At 63.3% G+C, this 25,388-nt stretch overlaps 1 protein-coding gene across 1 annotated transcript; it reads right to left on the bottom strand.

Moving 5' to 3' along the window:
- Window positions 1-13: 13 nt before the first annotated feature.
- On the bottom strand, window positions 14-23,620 carry HSD11B2 (hydroxysteroid 11-beta dehydrogenase 2). The gene is made up of 5 exons (XM_064160592.1): window positions 23,340-23,620; window positions 3,105-3,317; window positions 2,628-2,813; window positions 1,772-1,909; window positions 14-876 (listed from the first exon to the last, which is right to left on the bottom strand). Exons 1-5 carry the CDS (start codon window positions 23,608-23,610, stop codon window positions 515-517), a joined length of 1,170 nt encoding a protein of 389 aa, XP_064016662.1. The 5' UTR covers window positions 23,611-23,620; the 3' UTR covers window positions 14-514.
- Window positions 23,621-25,388: the final 1,768 nt, after the last annotated feature.

Below are 25,388 nucleotides of genomic sequence, written 5' to 3'. Positions count from 1 at the left end.
CCCGAGCCTGGCACCGTATCAAGAGGAGATTTATTGAAAAAGTGACAATCACGAAGTTCATCTGCGGTGAGGAGCTCGGCGGCACCGGCACCTGGGCGGCACCGGCGGCCCGGCCGCGGCCCCTGCGCTCACCAGGAGCACGTGGAGTGTGGCACGAAGGGCAGGGGCTGGCACGGCCGTGGCCACAGCCTCCCGGGCCTGACCCCCTCCCCTGTCCCCGGGAGGTGAAGGAGATAAACGCAGCTCCAAGGGCGGCGAGGAGGAGGAGGAGGAGGATGTCGGGCAGCTGAGCGCCACCGCGGGTCCATCCCAGCCCGTGGTGCGGAGCCGTCGAGCCGGGGCAGGGCCTGGCCCCTCGGGGGCCGTGCGGGTAGAAAAAGTACAAAACCAGGGTCTGTAGAAAACGCCGATAGAAAAGAGCTCTGCCTGCCGCGGGGCGGCCGGGGGGCGGCTGGCAGCCGAGCGCCGGCGGGAGGAGGCTGCCCCCGGCCCCGCGTCCGCAGGCTGCCCGCGGTCAGGCTGCCTTGGCCTCGCTGTGGTGCTCCTGCCGCAGCGCTCGGGGCAGCTTGGGGTTGATGAAGAAGCCCTTGAGGAACAAGTCTCGGACGAAGTAGGGCAGGTAGCGGTGGATGAAGTACATCAGCCCAAGGCCCTGCCCTGGGTAGTAGCGCACGGCCGGGTCGGCGGCCAGCAGCCCGTCCGTGATGCTGTTCACCACCGCGCTCAGGTCCTCCACCGCCACCTTCATGAACTGGATGAACTGGCGGTTGATCTCTTCCACGTAGTCCTCGCCGTAGGCCTGCAGCAGCTCCCGGGGCAGGCTGGCCACCAGCCGTTGCTTCTGCAGGTTCCAGAAGGCAGGGTCGCAGGTGGTCCCTGCAAGGGGTGGAGGAGGGGGGGGGGGGTGCAGCCACACCGTCAGCTCTGTGCCACCCTCCCTCCTCCAGCACTCCCCTCCCAGCCTCCCAGCAAGGTCCCGGTGAAGCCCTGGCAGTGGCGGGGTAAAAGTGTGGTGGAGGCAACCACGGTGGGGACAACCATGGTGGGGAGAGCCAAGGTGGGGACAACCACGGTGGGGACAGCCAAGGTGGGGAGAGCCAAGGTGGGGACAACCACGGTGGGGACAGCCACGGTGGGGAGAGCCAAGGTGGGGACAACCACGGTGGGGACAGCCAAGGTGGGCACAACCACAGTGGGGGCAACCACAGTGGGGACAGCCACAGTGGGGGCAACCACGGTGGGGAGAGCCAAGGTGGGGACAACCATGGTGGGGGCAACCACGGTGGGGACAGCCACGGTGAGGACAGCCAAGGTGGGGACAACCATGGTGGAGGCAACCATGGTGGGGAGAGCCAAGGAGGGGGCAGCCACGGTGGGGGCAGCCACGGTGGGGGCAGCCACAGTGGCTTTTGGTAAGGCAGGGCTAGAGCAGAGGTGTCAGCCCCTGCCCGCCTGTGGGCATGGTGCTCAGGGCCAGGGCTTGGCAGGTGTTGGGTTCAGTGATTGATCTCTAAGTTCTCCACCCTCGATGGTTCTGTGGTTCTACAGCGCTGCCATAAACGTGGCTCAGCTGCTTTGGCCAGCCCTGGTGGCACAGGACCTGGCAGGGCTTTGGTCCTGCCCCCGCTGCTCAGGAAGCCACACAGGGGTCACTGTTTCCCCCGGAGGATGGCTGGAGCTGCTCCTGCACCTCTGCCTGCCATTGCTCCATCTCCACCCTCCCCAGGCTACCTGCCCTTTAGGGTCAAGTGAGCACCCATGCCCCTCTCACCTGTTTTGTAGTAGCCAGGCAGGATGAGGCTGACTTTGACACCCCAGGGCTGGAGCTCGCTGCGGAAGGTGTCCATGAGCAGGCTGAGGGCTGCCTTCGAGGCCCCGTAGGCTGCCAGGCAGGGGAAGGGCAGGTCACCTTGGGCAGAAGAGAGAAGGAGCTCTGAGACAGCTGCCCGCAGGGGCTGGGGGCAGGGGAGGGGCTCCCAGCCTCTGCTCCAGGCTTTCATTTTGCCGAGGAAGCAGCTGGAATTTGCTTCAAATTCCAGCTTTTAATGGAGGGAAAGGACAAGGAAGGTGAGGAGAGGAAGCTGTTTTGCCCAGCCAAACCATGGTGCCGTGGCACCAGGGGTTGCCCATGCTGGCTGCCACCAGGCTGCCAGTCCTCAAGGGGCACACAGCCCCACAGCTCCTCGTTTCTGGGTGCCCAGCGTGGGGCTCAGCAGTGCCCCCACAGCTCATCGTAGGGTTCCCAAGTCCATAGACTCAGAAGGGTTTGGGGTGGAAGAGACCCTAAAGAACAGCCAGCTGCAACCCCCCTGGCACTGGCAGGGGCACCTCCCACTAGCCCAGGTCCCTCAAGGCCTCATCCAGCCTGGCCTTGGGACCCCTCCAGGGAGGTTGTGGATCACAGCATCACAGAATGTGATCTCAGATCTGTGATGCTGTGCTCCACAACCTCCCTGGCCAACCTGTGCCAGTCTCTCCCCGACCCTCACCACCAACCAACTCCTTCAAGCTGCTGCAGCCAGCCGGGAACAAAGAGCTGCCCGTGGAGGTCTGGGAGCTGTGCTGCCTCTACCCCTCCCCGGGGCTGGGTGCCGCAAGGCAGGGCTGGCTGGAGGGCATCTGCTCACCCGCGGGGCTGCTGACGGTGACTATGCGGCCGCCGGCGGAGCGCAGCAGAGGCAGCAGCCCCTTGGTGAGCTCCAGCGAGCCGAAGAAGTTCACCTCCATGCAGGCACGGAACTTGCCCAGCGGCGAGAGCTCGGCGTCGGCGATGGTGTCGTTGAAGCCGGCGTTGTTCACCAAGCCCCAGAGCCCTGCGGGGAGTTGGCATGCTCAAAGAAGTGACCCAAGTGTGTGTGTGTGGGGGGGGGAGGTCACAACATACACCCCCTCCCCCCCCACCCTGCCCCCAGCTCGTTTTTGGTGGGGGGGGGGGAAGGTCTTGCAGGTGCCTTGGCACAAACCCCCTAAGCAGACCACTGAGACAGTTGCCCACAGGGGTGCGAGGGGCACACGGAGGCTTGGCACTGCCAGATGAGGTCTTGGGGGAAAAGAAATAAAGAAGCAAAGCATGGGCACCCCGTTGAGGTGCCAAGGGCTCCCACCTGTGCTGTTGGTGTGGGTCTGGATGTGCTGCAGGACGTTCTGGATGTCCTCCGGCTTGGTCAGGTCCATCTGCAGCAGCGTCAGCTTGGGCGAGCAGCTCCTGCGCAGCTCCTGGGCGCCGGGGCCCTGCGGGTCCAGCACGCTGGCGAACACTCGGAAGCCCATGGCATCCAGGTGCCGTGCTGTCGCCTGCCCGAAGCCCGAGTCACAGCCTGCAAGAGCCAACGGAAGCCTCACAGCGGCTGGAGACAGCTGCCCCAGCCCTGACACACGCACACCACCACCACCTCTGCCTCTCCATCTCTAGGGGCTAAACTTCCCACCTGGCATCAGCCCCACCCCACCTCCGAGTTGGGACCACCCGAGCTCATCTCCCCGCTCCGATTGCCGACCCGCCAGGGCTGTGACCTTGCCCTGGGGCACCGGCAGGTCAGAGAGCTGCTGTTTTCTCTGTGTCACACCTGCAGGAGGAAGAACCCACACCCTTTATCTGCAGCCCCATCGCTCCCAGCGTCTCGCTGCTGCTGCTGCGCGCTGCAGGTAAGCTGCAGGCGTGGGGCACCAGGGCAGCGCTGAGGCACCGTAAGGCCACAGCCACCGAGCCCCAAAGCTTCATCCGGGCACCATCCAGAGCTGGCCCAAAGCTCTGACAGGTTGCCTGCCCCAGATGCCTTTCAGCACCCCCAGAAATGGTGGCCAAGGAGCATGGCAGCTCCTTGTCTGCTTGAGGATGCCAAGGGAATTAAAAAGGAGGGAGAGGAGGGGGCAGGGGGGTAGATTCCGGTCTGCTTCTGCCACCCCACCTCCCGGGGAGCAGGTCTTGTGAGGAGCAGCTGAGGAACCTGGGGTTGTTTAGCCTGGAGAATAGAGGCTGAGGAGAGACCTTCTGGCTCTCTACAACTCCTTGGAAGGAGGCTGGAGCCAGGGCGGGATGGGGTTGGTCTCTTCTCCCAAGGAAGGAGTGATAGGGGAAGAGGAAACATCCTCAAGTTGCACCAGGGCAGGTTCAGGTTGGGCTTTAGAAGGAATTTCTTCACTGAGTTCCCAAGGACTGAGGGAGGCTGCCCAGGGAGGTGGTTGAATGCCCATCCCTGGAAGGGTTTCAAAGCTGTGGTGCTGAGGGCCATGGCTCAGCACCGACCCTGGCAGAGTTCGGGGGTGGTTGGATTCCATCCCCTCGAAGGTCTTTCCCATCCAAAACCATCCTGTGATTCTATTCCGTCCTGGGCTGCCCCACGCTGGGAAGCGCTGCCCTGCCCAGTGCCAGCCGCGCTGCCTCCTCTAGCTCAGCTGCAGCAGGGGCACCGCAGGTGACTCGATGGGGTTGGCCGGGGGGCAGCCTGGGCAGGAGCTGGGTGTCGCAGGGCCGGTGGCTGGGGCGGGGCGGAGCGGCCGGCACGCAAACAAGCAGCGGCGGCAGGGTACAGCCTGTTCTGGGGCCGATGGCAGCGCTGATAGCTCGCAGGCAGCCGGTGCCACCGCTGCTGCCCAGGCACATTAACCATTAACTGGGGAGCGCTGCGGGGACAGCCTTGCGGCTCATGCACCCTCCTGCCTGGCACTCTCGGGTGCTCTTAGGGCTGCCCTGAGAATGGCATCTGGGGCCAGTCGGAGATGGATGCAGCAGTGGCCATGGGCACTGCCAAGCATTCCATGGGCTCCCCTCAAGACTCTACACCCCTCCCAGCAATCCTGGGGTGGGCACAGAGACTGGATGAGACCCCCCCTTACTCAACTCCCAGGCTAGGATTGGGGTGTTGCTGGCTCCAGCTCTCAGGGTGCCAGGTAGACCACCCTCAGCTTGATGCCTACACCAGGTCCCCAGCCCAGCTTTCATAGACTCACAGAAGCAGAGCATGGTTGGAGGAGACCTCTGGGGATCATCCAGTCCAGCCCCACTGCCAAAGCAGGACCACCCAGGGCAGGTCACACCGGAACACATCCGGATGGGTCTTGAAAGCCTCCAGAGGAGGAGTCTCCATGACCCCTCTGGGCAGCCTGCACCTCACACCAAAGAGCTTTCTCCCTATGTTGTGGTGGAACTTCTTGGGTTCCAGCTGTCTTTCCCTGTCCTGTTGCTGGGCATCACCCCAAAGAGCCTGGCACCTTCGCCTTGCCACCCACTCCGTGGTGCCATTGATCAGGTCCCCTCTCAGCCTTCTCTGCTCCAGACTAAACAGCCCCAGAAACCCTGGGCCAGAGCTCGGAGCAACACCACAGCCCCAGAGCTGCCCAGCTGGCAGGCAGGGGCTGCAAGCTCACCCCTTTCCCACGCATCACCCAGCACAGTCCCACGCCAGGCTGGCACGGCATCACCCCAACACTCCCCAGCCCCCCTGCAGCCCGGTGCCACAGGGGATGCCCGCGGTGCTGCCGACACAGCCCCACCCCGGCAACAGGTCACGCTCCCAGATAAAGCTGCACTTCAGCTTTCCCAGCGCTGCAGGAGAAAACTGCAATAAAGATAAGCTCTGACAAACAAAAGTGCTCAGGGCAAAGACTGCCCCTGCCGCCGCCAGCTCCCTGTGCCACTGCCGCCAGCTCCCTGTGCCGCCGCCGCCAGCTCCCTGTGCCACCGCTGCCAGCTCCCTGTGCCACCGCCGCCAGCATCCTGCTGCCACCGCCGCCAGCTCCCTGTGCCACCGCCGCCAGCTCCCTGTGCCGCCGCCGCCAGCTCCCTGTGCCACCGCTGCCAGCTCCCTGTGCCACCGCTGCCACCACCATTGCCTCCCCGCTGCCTCCGCTGCCAGCTCCCTGTGCCACCGCCGCCAGCATCCTGCTGCCACCGCTGCCACCACCACCATTGCCTCCCCGCTGCCTCCGCTGCCAGCTCCCTGTGCCACCGCCGCCAGCATCCTGCTGCCACCGCTGCCACCACCACCACCTCCCCGCTGCCTCCGCTGCCAGCTCCCTGTGCCACCGCCGCCAGCTCCCTGTGCCACTGCTGCCAGTGCCCCGCTGCCACCACCACTGTCTCCCCACTGCCTCTGCCACCAGCTCCCTATGCCACCGCCGCCAGCTCCCCGCTGCAAGCGCCGCCACCGCCGGCACACAGGCGATGGGCACCGCTCCTGCATCCCTGCGCACATTGACCTCCCGAGCCTCCAAAGGCTGCCGAACGGCCACCTCCTGCTGAGCCTCCACACACTGCCAAACAGCCACCTCCTGCCGAGCCTCCACACCCTGCCAAACAGCCATCACCTGCCGAGCCTCCACACACTGCCAAACAGCCACCTCCTGCCGAGCCTCCACACCCTGCCAAACAGCCATGGCCTGCCGAGCCTCCACACGTTGCCAAACAGCCATCACCTGCCAAGCCTCCACACGCTGCCAAACAGCCTTCACCTGCTGAGCCTCCACACCCTGCCAAACAGCCATCACCTGCCGAGACTCCACACCCTGCCAAACAGCCATCACCTGCCCAGCCTCCACACCCTGCCAAACAGCCTTCACCTGCCCAGCCTCCAAAGGCTGCCAAACAGCCATCACCTGCCCAGCCTCCACACCCTGCCAAACAGCCATCACCTGCCCAGCCTCCACACGCTGCCAAACAGCCATCACCTGCCCAGCCTCCACACCCTGCCAAACAGCCATCACCTGCTGAGCCTCCACACGCTGCCAAACAGCCATCACCTGCCCAGCCTCCACACCCTGCCAAACAGCCATCACCTGCCGAGCCTCCACACGCTGCCAAACAGCCATCACCTGCCGAGCCTCCACACACTGCCAAACAGCCATCACCTGCTGAGCCTCCACACCCTGCCAAACAGCCATCACCTGCCGAGCCTCCACACCCTGCCAAACAGCCATCACCTGCCGAGCCTCCACACCCTGCCTAACGGCCCTGCCGAGCCTCCACACGCTGCCAAACAGCCATCACCTGCTGAGCCTCCACACCCTGCCAAACAGCCATCACCTGCCCAGCCTCCACACGCTGCCAAACAGCCATCACCTGCCCAGCCTCCACACCCTGCCAAACAGCCATCACCTGCCGAGCCTCCACACCCTGCCAGACAGCCATCACCTGCTGAGCCTCCACACCCTGCCAAACAGCCATCACCTGCCGAGCCTCCACACCCTGCCAAACAGCCATCACCTGCTGAGCCTCCACACCCTGCCAAACAGCCATCACCTGCCGAGCCTCCAAACACTGCCTAACGGCCCTGCCGAGCCTCCACACCCTGCCAAACAGCCATCACCTCCCGAGCCTCCGCACGTTGCCAAACAGCCATCACCTCCCGAGCCTCCGCACGTTGCCAAACAGCCATCGCCTGCCGAGCCTCCAAAACAATCTGCCTCCAACCCTTCCCCCCTCTCCGGGGAACAGGTTCGCTGCCGGTTCGCGGGGGACAAGCCTGGCAAGGAGGCAGCAAGCGGCGGCCGCCGAGCCGGGCAGGGTTGGGCTTGGCCCCGGCGCAGCGCAGCGCAGCGGTCGGAGGGCTCCGCTCGGGAGTTTTAATTTATTCACACACGCAAAGGGGAAAAAAAAAAGAAGGAAAAAAAAGGAAACAACAACAACAAAAAAAAAAAACACAAAAAGGGCAAAAAATGGAAAAATAGAAAAGCTCCTGGGAGGCTGTCGGGGGCCCGGGGCCAGCGGGGCGAGCTTGCTCTGGTGTTATTTAAGGTCTCTGGCGCTGCTCAGCTTCCTGCCGCCCTGCTCGGGCACGGCCGAAGGCGCAGGGAGGGACAATGAAACCCCCCCGGGACCGCAGCACGTGGCCCTGAAGCGGCGCAGCTCACCCGGGGCCGTCCCTGGCTCGCCGTGGCCATCGCCGCTCCGGCCGCCAGCCGCGCCGGGGCTGGAGCCGCTGCCGGAGCCGCTGCCTCGGCTTGGCCCGACCGGCAGCGCTGGAGCCGGCCAGTCTGTGCGGCCCCGGTGAGGCTGGTGCTGGGCTCGCCGCCCTCCGAGGATGCTGCATCACGAGGAGATGCCGGCCCTGGCTCCCCCTCCGAGCCCTGGCTCCCTGCTCACCGATGGCTTTTGCATCCGTGCCGGCAGAGCTGGGGGGGGGCAGGAGAAGCGCAGCACAGGGAGAGAGGTGCGGGAGGGTGAGCAGCTTGAAGCTGACCCCTCACATCCCCGCATGGCACAGCCCCCCCAGTGACCAGAGACCCAAACTCAGGTTGCAAAAGCCAGCAGAGTTCTGTGGGCTCAGCAAGAGAGGGCAAACAGGGGTCAAAAGCCCTCTGCGTGGGTCTCCTGCTGGAGCAGCAATGCCCTGCAGAAGCTGCAGGCACTGCCCTGGCTTGCCCAGCACTGGTATGGGCAAAATCAGCCCCAGCTTTGCCTTTAAAGGCTTGCCTTCTGGTGTCAACACTGAGGCATCCTCTCACCTGCTCAGGGAATCACAGAAGAGTTTGGCTTGGAAGAGGTCATCCAGACCAAACTGCAACCCAACCCCACCATGGGCACCAAACCCTGGCCCCAGGTGCCATGGCCATAGAGTTCTGGGACGCCTCCAGGCATGGGCACTCCACCACCTCCCTGGGTAGCCTCTGCCAAGCCCTGATCACTCCACCAGCAAAGACCTTTTTCCTTCTCTCCAATCTAAGCCTCCCCTAGCACAATTTTAGGCCAATTCATCTCCTGAGCCCAGGGAGCAGAGCCCAACCCCACCTCACTGCAGCCTCCTGCAGGGAGCTACAGAGGGCAATGAGGTCTCCCTCAGCCTCCTCCTCTCCACACTAACCACCCCCTAGCTCCCTCAGCTGTTCCTCCCCAGCCCTCTTCTCCAACTTTGTTGTTCTTCCCTAGACCTCCTCCAGCCTCTCAATGTCCTTCTGGGAGTGAAGAAGCCCCCAAAACTGACCCCAGGATTCAAGGTGCAGCCTGACCAGTGCCCAGCCCAGGGACACAATCACTTCCCTAGTCCTGCTGGCCACAGTTAGTGATCCAAGGAGGGCAAAGAGGATTGAGCATGCAGCACCATGTCCCCACCACCCAGAGGTGCCCATTACTGACAAAAACAGAGCCACTAGAGCTGTGCCAGTCCAGCAGCTCCCAGCCGTGGCAGGGGTGGGCACATCTTGCACTTGCTTGCTGGTGGGAGCTGGGCTGGGCTCATGCACCACCAGCTGAAGCTGCCCTCCCAGTCTGGTGAGGGCACATAGCTTCCAGGTGAATCAGAGGTGGCATGGCACTGGCTTTTTGCTGGCTCAGGCATTTACCTGCTGCTGCAGCCAGCACCAAGGTGTGGAGCTGTGCTCAAAACCACGGCTGGAGTTTGCTGAGCAGAGCCAAGACAGGTGGTAACAGCTACTGCCCAGGGACTGCCAAACCACAGCCACCCGACCTGTGCTCTGCCCGCTGCCAGCACCGCATGGGATGGAGGGCTGGGGGCACAGGTCTACCATGATGTTACCCAAGAGTGGCTCCCCCAGCTGAGCTGTGGAGCTGCAAGCCATGCATCTTCATGCTGAGCTACAAACCACACAGCTGGCACTGGCCTGGAAAGGACCCTCCGAGGGCATCCTGTCCAACCCCCTGCAGGCAGCAGGGACAGCTCCAGCCAGAGCAGGCTGCAAAGGGACACAGCCAGGCTGAGCCTGGATGTCTCCAGGGATGTGGCCTCAAGCACCTCCTTGGGCAGCCTGTGCCAGTCCCTCCCTACCCTCACTCTGCACATCTGCTGATGCCCAACCTAGCTCTGCCCTGCTCCACTTCCAAACCACTGCCCCTGGTCCTATCCCCACAGGCCCTTCTGAGCAGTCCCTCCCCAGCCTGCCTGCAGCTCCCTTTTGGAGCATCCTGATCCCTGAGCTGCAAACTCTGCAGCCTCAGCCCCGAGCTGTGCAGCCTGAGCCTCGAGGCATAAGATGAATGTCCTCATCCCTTAGCCAGGCACCCCCAGCCCCAAGCCCCCCCCACACTGGGATGAGCTCAGCACAGATCTGCCACAGCTCGGTGCCCAGAAGCTGCCCAGAGCCCGCTGGGTGCAGCAGGAGCTGCTCCCTCCATGGCCATCCCCAGCCTGAGACCCCAAGGTGGGAGCTGGAGAAGGGGTGCCCCAGGACAGATTGGCTTGTCCAGCTTAGCCTTGGCAGTGTGGGCAGCCCTAGGGGCACCTGGTGAGCGCAGGGAACTGTGGGGCATCCTTTGGGGATGGACCAGCTCCCACCAAGCCCAGGGGCAAGCAGGTGTTTGCCAGCCAGGTTGGGCATCCACAGCAGCATCACCCCTTGCCCAGCTCTGCAGGGTCACGGCCTGGGTGGCCCCTGCAGCTCTGCCACCTCTTCCCAAGTCCCAGGACATCAATCCAACCTCCCAAACAGAGCTGCAGATCCCAGCACCCTGCCCAGGATGGGGCTGTCACCAGCCTCCCAGCAGGAGAGTGCCAGCTGCAGGGCAGGGGTGCCAAGGCTGAGCAGATTAATGAGCTGAGCTCTTGTTTCCATAGGCCTGGGCTCAGCTCCTGCCCATGATGCCAAGCTAAACATGGCTGACATTTTGCTCAGAGGTGTTGCCTGCTGGCCCCAGCTGGCCTCACCACCACTGCTGCCTCAGATCCAGCTCCTCTGGGCATGGGACGGGGCTGAGCCCAGCTGAACCATGAAGGCTCTCAGCCGGGCATCTGCAGGGGCACAGCAGGGCCTGATCCTGGCTGAGCTGCCTGGGGATGGGCATCCCAGCTCCACCCTGGGAACAGCACAGGGACCTCACAGAGGAAGCAGGCCAGGGCAAGTGGCTGGGCAGTGCCATCAGAGGGGAGGGAGTGTCCCCTAGCAATCCCCAGATGGGAGTCAGGGAAAGGGTCCCCTGCAGAGGGCAGGCCCAGGCAGGATGAAGCACCCAGCAGATGCCCATGTGGGCAGGGCAGGGCCCCGTGGCCCACACCTCCCGGATGCCACAGGCACTTGGAGCGAATGAGGAGCGATAAAGTGCTGATGTCAGCCCCGGGCCAGAGGGAACACATTCTTGGCAGGGTGCTGAGGAGGGAGGGGACAGCAGGAACACCTGAGCCCATGGCAGCTGAGCTGCCCTGGTCACCCTGCCAGCTGCTGCCTGACACCTGCCTGCACCAGAGGCCATGTCGCAGGAGCGAGGTTGGGCAGCGGCACTGGCAGTGCCCCCACCTCAGCCCTGGTACAAGCAGTGGCATCACTGTCAGCTGGAAAACTCACCCCTCAGGCATGGCAGCGTGCCATGCTGGCAGCAGGCAGTCCCCCTGCCCACAGACCCACTGCCAGCAGATGGGAAAGGGATGGCAGGAGGTGGCAGCAGCCGCAGGGAGGCTGCTGCCCGTCCTCAGTGCCTGCTTCTGGAAGCCACAAGCCTCATTTAAACTAAGCCAACTCAACCCTCTGGGGTTGCCTTCAGGGGCAACCTGGTTTGGGTAACCCCCTCCCCAAACCAGCAGGGGACAGTGCACAGTCTGCCCCCAGCCCGAGCAGCCTGGGTGGGCAGCCCTGCAAAGCCTCAGCCTCCATCCCCAAGGCAGAACCTCAGCCAAGGGGGCACACAGGGAGAGGGACACCCTCAAACACACCCCCAGAGACCCTCCCCCACCAGCACAGATACTACCAGCCCTGGGGTGCTGCCAGCTCAGGATGAAGCTTAATGTCCTATGGTTCAGGCAGCCCACCCAGGGAGGCAGAAGGCAGAGCTGGGGGTGCCACTCACCACAGGAGGCAAGAGTCGAGCCACCCCCTGCCCCTGCCAGGCCAGATGGTGTGAATGCCAAGGGCTCAGCCAAGCCATGCTGCAGGCTCACAGCCCAGCACCTCTGCTCAGCAAGGTGTCTGTCACTCAGCACCCCACAGAGCCAGAGAAAACCATAGTCAGTCAGGGCTGGAAGGGAGCACAAGGAGCAGGCAGTGCCAACCCCTGCCATGCCCAGGGACACCCTACCCTAGAGCAGGCTGCACACAGCCTCAGCCAGCCTGGCCTCAAACACCTCCAGCCATGGGGCCTCAACCCCCTCCCTGGGCAACCCATTCCAGCCTCTCCCCACTCTCCTGCTCAGCAACTTCCTCCTCCCCTCCAGCCTCACTCTCCCCACCTCCAGCTTTGCTCCATCCCCCCCAGCCCTGGCACTACCTGATCTGACTTTCTGCCCAGCCACAGAGGATGAGGAGCCCTGAGGCCAGCACGGATGTGCCCATAGCTCCTGCATCCACACCAGTCTCCAGGAGCAGGCACTAGCAACACTGTGAACCCAACAGCACAGGAACAGCCATGAGATAAATCAATGCTGGGAGCATTTCCCTGCCCAGCTCTGCCACTTAAAAGCCACACAGAAGCCTCACCACCCCCTGCCACCAAAGCTGTGGGCAGCAGATGCTGCTTGCAACTTGGTGGGGCCAATAAAGGCAGGAGCTTGGCACCTTGCCCTGCTGTGGCCAGGACAGCAGCGAGCCCACCTGGAGTGGCAACAGAGCCCAGCCACCTACTCCTGCACAAAGCCAGTGCTTGAGAAGGTCAGGACTCACCCACAAGCTGCAGGCAGCCTTGGCACAAGCTCTAAGCACCTGGACCTGCTAAGCTTAGCCTAAGGACTTGCAGCAGCAGGGTCAGCAAAGGCAAAAAGCACTCAGATCTGAGAGCTGCAGGTGCAGGACAGCCCAGGGGAGAAAGCAGCAGTGCTGCTGCTGCCAGCCAGGACCAAGTCAGAGCTCACAAACAGGTGGGGCAGAGGAAGTGCCTCTCCTCCAGCACCACTTTGGGGTTTCTCAGAAGAAAGGGTGCAGGGAATTTCCTAGAAGCAGCTGCTGGCATCTTCCAGCAGCCACCACTGCCACCAGCAGCAGCAGGCTGGAGAGCTGGGCAGGGGAGAGCCTCAGGAGGCTCAGCAAGGGCAAGTGCAGGTTCTCCTGCACCTAGAGAGGAGCAGCCCCTGGCACCAGGACAGCTGAGGGCCTGATCCACTGCAAAGTAGCTCGCTGGAGAAGGACCTTAAAGTGATGTCTCACCATGAGCCAGCACTGTGCCCTCGTGGCCAAAAGGCCAATGGGCTCCTGGGGTGAGGCCAGCAGCTCAAGGGAGGTTTTCCCTCTCTTCCTCTGGAGGACTAGGTCCAGTTCTGGGCTGCCCAGTTGCAGGGAGGCAGGGAAGTGCTGGGGAGAGTCCAGGGGAGGCTGCAGAACTGCTGAGGGGCCTGGAGCAGCTCTGGGAGCAGCAGAGGCTGAGCCCTGGGGCTGAGAGCCTGCAGCAGAGCATCCCCAGAGGGCAGCTGAGCAGTGCCCAGCAAGGGCTGAAGGAGCTGTGGGGGGCAAGAGCCTGGGGCCAGACTCTGCTCAGTGGTGCCCAGGCACAGGCCAAGGTGCAGTGGGCACAAAGTGGCACCCAGGAGGCTCCATGTGAGCAGGAGGAGAAAGCTGTTTGGTGTGAGGCTGCTGGAGCCTGGAGCAGGCTGCCCAGAGAGGTTGTGGAGTCTCTGCAGAGCTTCCAATCCCCTCTGTGCACTGTGCTGCTGGGCAGGCTGCTGTGGGTGCCCTGCTAGGGCAGGGTGGGGTTGAACTGGATGATCTGCAGAGGTTTCTTCCAACCCTCACCCTGCTGAGGCTCAGGGATAGATGCTGAGAGAGTGCAAAGTGAGGCTGTGTGAGGCTACCTCATACAGAAATAGGTTTGTGGGTATGGATTTGAGCAGAGCATCTTGAAACCTTGCTGGTGCCAGCTGCAGGAGCTCAGCTGCTGGACTGGCAGGGTCAGCCTGGGCTTGTGAGAGCCTCTCCCCAAAAGAAGATAAAAGTCACCATCAGGGATCTGAGCTTGCAGCAGGCAGGGAGGAGCAGGAGACAACAGCACAGACCTCACCTGTGACAGGGCACAGCCTGTACATCAGAGCTATTCTGGGATGGCTGGGTGGATGTTCCCCTGAGAAGAGGAAGTTGTGAAGAGCCACGGTGATAAGTGGGTTAATCATCACCTCCAGAGGGAACAGAGCGAACCGGGAGCAGGCAGCCTGCGAGCCACGGACGCCATCCATCAGGCGGAGCTGTCGCCGGGAAGGACACCCATGGCCCAGGGACACTTCCACTGGCTCGGTGCCAGCGCCGGTCCAGCACCAGTGACACACCCACTCAGCCCCCGGGGGATGGAGAGGCCATCTGGGAGCCAGCCCAGGGAGCTCTTACAGCTCTGCCAGCTGCAGCTGGGATGTGGCACCGGAGATGCTCCTGGGGAACAAGGAGATGGCAGCGAAGCCACGGCTGGGGCACCTGCCCAGAGCATCCCTGGGCAGCAGGATGCTTCCCAGCAGGCTGGAGAAATGCCAGCCAAGCCCCGGTGCTAGCTCTCACATCAGGCCCCAGGAGGCAGCAAGGAGAGGCAGAAGGTCCTGCCCGAGGTGTGATGTGGGCAAGGCCAGGCCGTGCCCAAGCAGCAGAAGGGAAGATCAGCTCCTCTCTGTGGGCCACCATGAGGCATCACCAGCCTAGGCCACCCCAGGGAAGTTCTATCTAGCCAGGACAGCAAAGCACCACAGCCCCCACAGGAGCAGGAGAACCTCTGGTGGGTCAGCTCAGCCGTGGGAAGTGCCCTGAGTGAGGAGGCGATGCCATTGCCACACCACGGAGCTGGGCAGGACATGGGCAGCTGAGATGGGCAGTGCCAGCAGAGACAAAGCCAAGCCAGGGCTCAGCTTGCTGCAGCACCATAAAGCTGTGGTGGCTTCCACAGAGGGCTAGCAGCAAGGGGCTAGTTTGGTGGTGAAAACCTGCTGTGCCTAGAAGGTGCCACCTCATCACTCCCCTTCCCACAAGGCCATGCCCACGGAAAAATGGCCACAAGTCCTGCCCATGCCCACCTCATGGTGGGCTCTGCAATTGGCACTGTGCTTTCTCTTGCAGCTTCCAGCTCCATGTGGGGCTTGGGCTGGGTTTCTGTGGAAGCTGAGCAAACACCTGGGTGAGCATCAGCTGAGCTGCAGCCAAGGCAGTGCTGGGGATGCACTGAGCTGTTGAGACCTCGAAGCAAAGAGCCACACTCAGCCTCTGCTCTGTACCCAGCTGAAGTGCCAGCTTCACAGCACCAGCCAGGCTGGAGGAGAGCTCCAAGCTCAGCCAGGCCAACCTAGCACCCAGCCCTGGCCAACCAAACAGATCATGGCACTGAGTGCCAACCTAGCACCCAGCCCTGTCCACCCAACCACACCATGGCACTCAGTGCCAACCTAGCACCCAGCCCTGCCCAAACAACCACACCATGGCACTCAGTGCCAACCTAGCACCCAGCCCTGTCCACCCAACCACACCATGGCACTCAGTGCCAACCTAGCACCCAGCCCTGTCCAACCAACCAGACCATGGCACTCAGTGCCAACCTAGCACCCAGCTCTGTCCAACCAATCAGATCATGGCACTCAGTGCCCAGCCAGACTTGGCTTCAACACCTCCAGCCACGGCCACTCCACCACCTCCCTGGGCAGCCCATTCCAATGCCAATCACTCTCTCTGACAACAACTTCCTCCTAAGAGCCAGCCTAGACCTGCCCTGGCACAACTTGAGCCTGTGCCCCCTTGTTCTGGTGCTGTTTCTGCCCTTTCCTCACCCCCTGGCTGCAGCTCCTAGTTAGCACAGGACTGTTCTAGTGCATTGCCCCCAAATCCATGGAAGTGACCCCCTCCCAGGGGGGTGTGCTTGGACATGGCTGTGCTGAACCAGGCTGCACAGGGCAGCTTGGCACAGCAAGAGCAGAGCCCAGCATGCCAGCTGGAGAGGGCACAGAAGTCATCCTGCTGCACACCCCAGCTGGATGGGGCTTGTCCCAGCTCTCAGCTGGTACCCTAGAGAAGGTCCCAGTGTCTTTGGAGGTGGACAACAGCAGCAGGTGTGTGTTGTGCCAGACTGGGCTACGACCACCAGAGCAGAGAGAGAGAGCAGGGAGGGACCACAGATGTGCTCAAGGGTGGAAGCTGAGCGAGCCAGGAGGAGATGATCATCCCCAGGAGAAACAAAGCCTTGAAAGAAGCAGCCAGATGCCCACAGAGCCATCAGAGCAGGTGCCCAGCTCGCCAACCTAGCCCTGGGCTGGGGAGCAAGCCACCATCTGGCCCCTCCAGGACAGCCACTCGGCACCAGCAGCAAGCCTGCAGAGCCGGGAACTGCCTTGCAAGATTGGAGCCTCGGAGCCTGCAAACTCCAGGCCAGCACCACGTGTGGTGGGAAAACATCTCCCGACGGGGAGGTGCTAAAAGCTCAGCGGCTGGCAGCGCTCCCGGGGCAGGAGGAAGCAGAAGTGATGCGCTGCGTGTGGAAGGGCGCAGAGAGGAGCAGGGATGGGAGAGGGACAGCAGGCAGGGGCAGTGCAGGAGGGGGCGGACGGGCAGGGGCAGTGCAGGAGGGGGCGGGCGGGCAGGGGCAGTGCAGGAGAGGACGGGCGGGCAAGGGCGCTGCAGGAGGGGGCAGGCAGGGGCAGTGCAGGAGGGGGCGAGAGGGCAGGGGCAGTGCAGGAGGGGGCGAGAGGGCAGGGGCAGTGCAGGAGGGGGCGAGCAGGCAGGGGCAGTGCAGGAGGGGACGGGCGGGCAAGGGCGCTGCAGGAGGGGGCGGGCGGGCAGGGGCAGTGCAGGAGGGGACGGGCGGGCAAGGGCGCTGCAGGAGGGGGCGAGCGGGCAGGGGCAGTGCAGGAGAGGGCGAGCGGGCAGGGGCACCGCAGGAGAGGACGGGCGGGCAGGGGCAGTGCAGGAGAGGGCGAGCGGGCAGGGGCAGCAGGGGACGGGCAGGGGCAGCGCAGGAGGGGACGGGCAGGGGCAGCGCAGGAGGGGACGGGCAGGGGCAGCGCAGGAGGGGACGGGCGGGCAGGGGCAGCGCAGGAGAGGACGGGCGGGCAGGGGCAGCGCAGGAGAGGGCGAGCGGGCAGGGGCAGTGCAGGAGAGGGCGAGCGGGCAGGGGCACCGCAGGAGAGGGCGGGCGGGCAGAGGCAGTGCAGGAGAGGGCGGGCGGGCAGGGGCACCGCAGGAGAGGGCGGGCGGGCAGGGGCACCGCAGGAGAGGGCGAGCGGGCAGGGGCACCGCAGGAGAGGGCGAGCGGGCAGGGGCAGGGCAAGGTTGCAAGAAACGAAGTCCCAAACTCTACCTAGAGCACAAAGAGAACAGCCTGGGACCTTCAGAGCTCTTCTCCGCCCCATGCCCCCTCCTGGATCGCGCATCGGTGGAGTCTGGCAGGCTGCACGGACCGGACACCCGGGAGGGGACTCGGGACGGGCTCCATGGATTCGACACCCGGGGGGGGGGGGGGGGACGCGGGGCAGGCTGCCTGACACTCGGGAGGGGACACGGCGCAGGCTCCACGGAACCGGCACCCGGGGAGGACACAGGACAGGATCCACGCATCCGAGACCCAGGAGAGGTCGCGGGGCAGGCTTCAGGGATCTGGCACCCAGGAGGGGACACGGGGCTGGTGAAGAGCTCCGAACCCCCTGCATGGGTCAGGCAAACAGGGCTCCAGCCCTGGGACGCAGCTACGGGAAGAAGGCAAATGCTTGCCCTGACTTGGCGAGGCCACCTTGAAGCCCCTCAGTAAGCCCACCCCAGCTCAAGCCGCAGTTCCTAGGCGAAGCCCAAACACCCCCACGCTACCTACCCAGCAGCAAAAGCAGCGCAGCTCTCCCCTCAGCCCGCGGCTGGAGGGGAGCCGCACTTCAGCAGTGGGTAACCCAACCCCGGCCCTCATTAAAGATGTGCTGCTCATTGGCCTGGAGGGGCAGCAACTGCCCACACTCCTCCCGGAGCCTCTGCTCCCATCTGACAATCTCGTTTCTGCAGGGAAGCCTCTGTCCTGTGGCTCTCATGTCCCCGTCTAACCCCGCAGCCCTTCCCCCCCCCCCTTCCCCTTCCACGCCGACTTGGGTTTCTCGATCAACTCTTTGCTCTCCCCGCGTTGTGCAACTCCGAGGTGCTCTGCCTCCTTAATTAGCTGTGCTCATCGCTTTTAGGTTATCAGGGGCTGCAAACCCCAAACCCCACCCAACCCCCGGGCCAGCCGCTCGCCGCCGCTCTGTGCCCTCAAGGAGCAAGCAGAGCACAGGCAGCTAAACATCTGCGGTGAGCAGGGCTCTGAAGAAACCCCAGTGAGGGGAAGAGGAATCCTTAAAGGTGTGGGGAGCTGCTGACAAAGCCAAGGAGAGCTTCAGCCCTGCAAAGAGAGCAACTTCCCTGCTCTGCTGCCAGGCACCAGCAGCAAACTTCACAGCTGAGGCTCCAACCAGAGTTAAATGCTGCCTTATTTTTCCCCCCTCCCCCCTTTTCTTTAAACACACAAAGGGATTGCTTGGACACCAGGGTTGGAGGTTGGGTTTTGGTCCAGCTTGGAGGAGCAGTTGTCTCTGCTGTTAATTTTTAATAGATCCTGGAAACCCCGGAGCAATTCCAGGGAATGAGCTGAGTGTCAGCCTGCACTTAGCCCAGGGAAGACACCAGGGAGCTCAGAAGTGGCTCATCAGCTCCAAAAGCAGAGTAGAAGCTGTCTGTGAGGACCTACAGTGTCCTCGCATGGAGCTTTACTCATCACAAGGCCTGTTGGGCAGGCTGTGAGGTGCCACGCTGGTGCCCAGCAGAGGTGCCCATCTCAGAGCCAAACAAACAACCCCCAAAGCCTGGAACCTCCCCAACAACCACCCAGGTTTAGCTGGAAAAATGGGTCTAAGAGAGAGAGCATTAAAGCCCAGAGAGGAGTGATGCTGTTCTTCCACCCAGGCAGGTGAGTTACCTGCATGGCAGAAGAGTGGGAATCCCAACATCTGGATCAGATCACTCCATCCTGCCATGGTCAGATGCTCCAACATCTGTCCAGCCCATGGGAAATAAAGCTTTGACTCCAGTCAAGTTTGCAAAGCCTCCTGTAACCTCGGGCAGATGGCTAATGGGGCATGCAGCTCTACCCAGCAAACCCCCAGGTCCCTCCCCTCCAGGCAGTGAGGGCAGAGCAGCAGCAGCAGCACCGCCGGGCTCGGGGCAGCACCGCCGCCTGCCAGCCCCTTTTGCTCACAAAGGTGATTTGTTGGGGTCCTGCAGGCACCTCCTTGGCTTTGTAGGGTGCAGTAAGGATGCAAGGGATCCAAATCACCTCCCCCCCAGGCAGCCATCCTGTGGCTTTGGGTTATTTCGGAGCTAAGTGCAGCGCAGCCTTCACAGGCAGAGCAGCGAGGCACTGCTTGCAGCTGCTCTGCCAAGCTGAAGGGTCGCTGCTGAGACCTTGCTCCACAGCTTCCCCCTAAATCCCGTAGACGTGCGAGGTCTCCAGGCTGCTGTTGCGTTTGGTCCTTCCCAAGCATCCCTAATTCAGGCAATTAGCTGCTGTCCAAAAAGCCACAACCCATCCCAGGCAGCTGCACACAGCAGAGCGCAGCAACTACAAAGGGCTTCGCAACAGCAGAGCCCCGAGGTGCTCCCAGCCTCCTTTCCACCACCTCCAGCCACTTAAGCCCACTTGTGTGGAGTGGTTTCTGTGGACTGCCCAGATCTCACGGGCACCCAGCAGGACCACAGGGATCAAAGGAGGAGTCAGGCTCACATCTAAGCCCAATCTTGGCATGAAGTGCCATCGGCCTGGGTTTGGAGAGACCAAACAAATGGCAGCTCTTTGGTGGTCTCGGAGACCACCAGCCTGGCACTGGCTCCAGAGGCTGGAGTGCTTCCCAAGAGGGAGGAGATGGGAATACAAGCAGCAGCCCTCTTCTTCACCCACACCCCTCAGGGCAACCCCAACACACCCAAGAATTCCAGGTTTGGATGTGGGAAGGGGCACACTCAGGAGCCAGCTTTCTGGTGCTCAAAGTGAGGCTGCTCCTGGTGAGCAGCTGGCACAGGTCTGCACACCGAGACACAGGTGCCCACCACCAGCACATCAGCACCCCGAGGTGCCCACCACGCCCTGTGGCCTCCTGACTGGTGACAAAGGATGCCAAGTGCCAGCTGCCCCTCAACTTGCCTGGGGTGAGGCTGATGCCCATACCCTGCCTGCCCCAGTGCCAGCTACCCCTTCAGCTTGCCTTGGGTGAGGCTGCTGCCTATACCCTGCCTGCCCCAGTGCCAGCTGCCCCTCAGCTTGTCTGGGGTGAGGCTGCTGCCTATACCCTGCCTGCCCCAGTGCCAGCTACCCCTCAGCGTGCCTCGGGTGAGGCTGCTGCCCATACCCTGCCTGCCCCAGTGCCAGCTACCCCTCAGCTTGCCTGGGGTGAGGCTGCTGCCCATACCCTGCCTGCCCCAGTGCCAGCTACCCCTCAGCTTGCCTGGGGTGAGGCTGCTGCCTATACCCTGCCTGCCCCAGTGCCAGCTACCCCTTCAGCTTGCCTGGGGTGAGGCTGCTGCCCATACCCTGCCTGCCCCAGTGCCAGCTACCCCTTCAGCTTGCCTGGGGTGAGGCTGTTGCCTATACCCTGCCTGCCCCAGTGCCAGCTACCCCTCAGCTTGCCTGGGGTGAGGCCGCTGCCCATACCCTGCCTCCCCAGGTGCCAGCTACCCCTTCAGCTTGCCTCGGGTGAGGCTGCTGCCTAAGCCCTGCCTCCCCAAGTGCCAGCTACCTCTCAGCTTGCCTGGGGTGAGGCTGCTGCCCATACCCTGCCTGCCCACACCACAGGCACGCTGAGGGCTCTGCAGCTTCCCATGCTGGGCTGAAGCCTGTGCCAGACCATGGGCTGGAGGCAGGTTTGGGCTCAGGACAGCATGCTAAGGGCAGTTTGGAGGTGGTTGCCACCTCCCTCTCAGCCCCAGGCTGGAGCAGCTGAACTCCTCTCCCCTCCTCATCCTGCCTGAGCTGCCGGGGCTGACCTCTCCCAGGCCAGCTGCACAGGAGGGCATTCTCCTCCCCACTGCAAACAGCTGTGACCTCCCCCCCCCGTGAAGGCAGGATTAACACTTTCCTCCCCCCTTGCCCCCAGCCATACCCTGGAGACATGCTCCTGAAGAAGCCAGACCACAGAGATGCAAAGCAAGACCCCCAAGGTCACAGCCACGGATAAACACAGCACCACAGGGACTAGTGGCCATCTACTTTGCTAGCCCAAGGGATGCACCACAGGAGACTGCAGCATCCCTCTTTCCCATCCCTGCTCCAGCCCAACCCCAGCTCCATGTGCAACACCTGAAATGCAAACCTGCAACAGATGGGAAACACTGCAGCTCTGGAGTCCCTGCTGCTACCACAGGGTCAGCAGCTCCACAGCTGCTTTCCCACTGAGCTGCACAGTTCCTTTCCCTCCAAACTCTCCCATAAACTGAGGCTGGATCATCCAGCACGTGGAGCTGGAGCATCACAGGCAGGGCTTGATTTGGGACTGTTCTCAAGGGGTCTGGGAGAAGGGGCAGCTGGAAGAGCTGGGACACCTTGATCAGGAGGCACAACAGCAACTGCAGCCACATCCCCTTGGCTCCAGGCAGGCATCACCCAACCCACGCCTGCTGTGGGATTAAGTCAGTGGCCAAGAGGCTGTACAGGAGTGGAAGTGATGCCCAGAGCTCATTGGGCTGCAACCTGCAGTGCTCCACAGCAAGCGTTAGGAGGGACTTTGGAGCATTTCTCCTGATTTACAGGGTCCAGCACTACACTCAGCATGGCAGGAGCCACAGCACTGATGTCCAGCACCCCTGAGGCACCCAGCTCTGTGCTTCTCCCTCTGCAGGATTTACTTCCCACCAGGCAGAAGGCTGCTCCTCGCCGAGAGCTCCCCTCCTGCCCAGATCCTCCTTGGCGGCTGCTGCTGCTGCTCCCACACCAGACACCAGCAAGCCACTCAAAAAGCCCAGCTGCCAGGAGGTGTCTGGAATTAATCCCCCCACAAGTACCAGGCTAATTCCCCGGCGAATGCTGATCCAGGGCTGACATCCCAGGAGGAGCTGGCCTCGGCAGGCACCTGCTGCCGGAGCTGCAGCGAGGAAGCGCCGATGCTGCGCCGCCGGCTGCAGCCCCAACAGGTAAAACCACCAAGTATTTACAGCCCAGAGCAAACACGCCGGAGCTGCCGAGGTGTCACCTCAAAGCACCAGGGCAAGAACACCCTGTTCCAGCCACTGACTCACTAATTATACAGGCAATGCCACAAAGCCAGCGCTGGCTTGACCCGGTGTGCCACAGGGCACCTGCGAGCCCCGCGGCTGTCAGACATCTCCTCCCCGGGCAGCCCTGCCCCGCTGCGGCTTTGACCTTCACTCGGTTGAATCATTCATTCATCTGCTGCTTTGCTCCTCCGAGTTTCCTCCTCGGGGAGGCCTCTCCCCACTTCCCACCAGCGCCGGGACCCAGCTCTCACCTCCCCTTCTCAAACATCCCGCATGGCAAGAGCCAGGATTTGGGGAAACACAAACCCTCTTCTCCAGCTGGAGAGTGCCCGAGCCCGGCTCAGACCTCCCCACCGGGGCACGGGATCCTATCCTCGGGAGCGCCACCAAGGTCATAGCTCCTCTCGGTCTCCACGTGGGGCCAGCAGCACCCTCTCAGCACACCTGTGGCAGCAGCCACCACACCGGCTCCAGAGCTCCCTCCTCGCCCCGTGTCTGCTGCCACCATCCCGCAGCAAAGCACCTGCCGGCCCCAGCAGCCATCATCATCCTCCAGTCCTACTACCGGGAGGAAGAAGAGGAGAAAGCATTCCCGTATCAAGGTATCCTAAAGAGATTCAGCCAGGCAGAGCTCTGTGTGGCTGGGTCCCATCCCATCTCCTGCAGGACCACACTCACAAAGGAAGAGCTCTGGGCCAGCAAGGCAGAAAAGGATTTGGGGGAGCACATCCCAGGGAAACTCCCAGAGAGAGTGGGAACAGCCTCGCTGGCCCCCAGCAGCTCTCAGGACAGAGCTCCGGATGAAGCAATGTTGCTCAGCCCTGGTGCCTCTGCTGTAGCCTCTTGAGATACTACGAGAAGCTTTCTAAGAACAAGCATGGCTCAGGGAGGAGGAGGAGGAGGAGAAGGAGGACAACCCTTGGGCCACGCAAATGCTCTCAAGCAAGCAGCTCGGCTCTGCGCCAGCCCCACCACGTTTCCCATCCAACCTCCCAGCTGCCCAGAGGCAGCAGCTCCCAGCATCACGCTGCGACCGGTGGCCAACGCTTGAGCCCAAGGCTTGCTTGAAAGGGGCAGACACAACTCCCCCCTGGTCCGGGGCAAGGACAGGTCCAGCCCAGGTCGGATGTGGAAGAGGAGGGGCGGACAGGTGGGAAGGTGGTCCGAGGAGGAAGGGGGAGCAAGCATCCCGGCGGGACCCCGCTTAGCTGGCGCCAGGGGACACACCACTCACCGCCGAGCCCCAAACCCACGCCGAGGCCGTCGAGCCGTCGAGGCCGCCCGTGCCCCGCACTCACCTGTGACCAGCACGGCTCTGCCCGCCACCGGCAGCAGCCTGCGGGGCGATGCCCGCCAGAGCAGCAGGCAGGCGGCGGCGGCGGCCAGGGCCAGCCCCAGGGGCAGCGGCAGGCAGGCGCGGCACAGGCTCTGCAGCCCGGCCAGCCCGACCAGGGGCAGCAGCAGCCCCCGGCCCGGCCCCAGGGCTCGCCGGGCCGCCCTCAGCGCCAGGCTGCCGGCCAGGGCCGCCCACAGCGCCCCGTAAGCCCAGCGCTCCAGCCCCGGCTCCATCCCGGGCCCCGGCCCCGCCGCTGCCGCCGCGCCCGGCCCCGCCGCGCCCCTTATAACCGCCCAGCCGGTGGGAACGGGGCGGGGCTGCTCCCGCCGCCGCCAATGGCAGCCGAGCGGCCCCGCGCCGGGGCACCGGGCACCGCCGGCACCGGACCGGCATCCCCGTACCCCTCGGGCGCTGCCGGGACCGGCATCTGGCCGGCGCACACCGGCAGCCCGCAGGGACCGGACCGGCACCCCCCGGCACTCCGCGGGCACTGCCGAGACTGGCACCGGACCGGCACCGGCCGGCACACAGCGGGCATTGGCGGTACTGTACCGGCACCCTACGGGCACCGGGCTGGCACACCTCGGCTCTCCCGGGGCACTGCCGGTAGTTGGCACCGACACGCCGGGGACCGGGGCTGTGGGCGACGGAGCCGAGCCCAGCGAGACAAGGGCACTCCTGTGGCGTGGCTCGGCTCGGCTCAGCCCAGCTCGGGACACTGTGCCACTGAAGTGGGCACGCCTCACACAGAACAGCTTGGGACCTTGTGCCACCTTGGCACCTTGCGCCAGCTAAGCAAGCACGGTGCAGTGCAGCTTAGCTCAGCGTGGCTCAGGATGGCTCAGGACTTGATGGCACTCAGGTAGGCACAGCTCAGCCCGGCATGGCTCAGCTTGGCTCAGGACATTGTGCCATCTAGGTGGGTAAGACTTGCCTTGGCACAGTTCAGCATGGCTTCCTAAGTAGGCACAGGTCAGCTTGGCATGGCACAGCTGAGCTCAGCAGGGCTCAGCATGGCTTAGCTTGACTCAGCTCAGCACAGCTCAGGACATCATTCCACCTAGCTGGGAAAGGCTCAGCTTGGCACAACTTAGCTCAGCTTGGCTTGGCACAGCGCAGCTTGACACAGAATGACTTGGCTCAGCCCAGCATGTCTCAGGAATTCATGCCACCCAGGTAGGCACAGCTCTGCTTGACTCAGCTCAGTTCAGCACAGCTTGGCACACCATGCCACCTAGGTGGGCACAGCTCTGCTTGGTTCCTCCTGGCTCAGCTTGGTTCAGCTCAGCTCAGCACGGCCTGGCATGGCTTGACACAACTCAGCTTGGCTTAGTTGGTCCCAGCACAGCTTGGCTCAGTGTCCAAGAGCTTGGGCAGAGCTTCCCAGCAACTTGATAAGAGGGCAAATCCTCTGCCCGCTGTCAGAGCCTGAACCAGTGCCACCAGCATCCATGTCCCACGGCACAGGGCAAGCACAAGGCTCAGACCCCCCCCCAGGCCACCCCATCCTTGCAGGATGATGTCCCCCATCACAACCTCTCAGGACCCACTCATCTGCTGGGGCACTGGCCCAGATGCCACCTGGGTCCTGGCACTGCAGTGAGCTGCGCTCAGGTTCCTGTCCCTGATGCAGAGCTGATGTGCCCAAGCCTGCAGCCTACTGCTCGCTGCCGCCTGGCATGGGCAGCGCTGTGCCACCCAGCTCGCTGCTGTTCCCCCGGGGCCGCGGCACAGGTGAGGTGTGCTGGCAGCTCACCTTACCCCAGCTTGGCACTGCACGGCTGGAGGGAAGCCCTGCTGCTCAGCCTGAGTGCCAGGCTCGCACCAGCCTTGGCCAGGGGGGGCAAAGTCCTCTCCTGCCCGGGTTTATGATGCGGGTAATTGGTGCTGCTGCCCTGCCTTATTAAGTGCCCACTTTAATATTTCACCAGGGCCCTGCGTGTGGTGATCCTCTGCGTGTCCCTGACGTGGGCCTGGCCCTTGCAGCCCTCTGCCGTGCCAGCGCCACCCC

The sequence above is a fragment of the Pogoniulus pusillus genome, chromosome 20 (genome assembly GCF_015220805.1).
Source record: "Pogoniulus pusillus isolate bPogPus1 chromosome 20, bPogPus1.pri, whole genome shotgun sequence".
Classification (NCBI taxonomy): domain Eukaryota; kingdom Metazoa; phylum Chordata; class Aves; order Piciformes; family Lybiidae; genus Pogoniulus; species Pogoniulus pusillus.
Note: the sequence above shows the minus strand (reverse complement) of the source record. Positions and strands in the feature narration are given on the sequence as shown.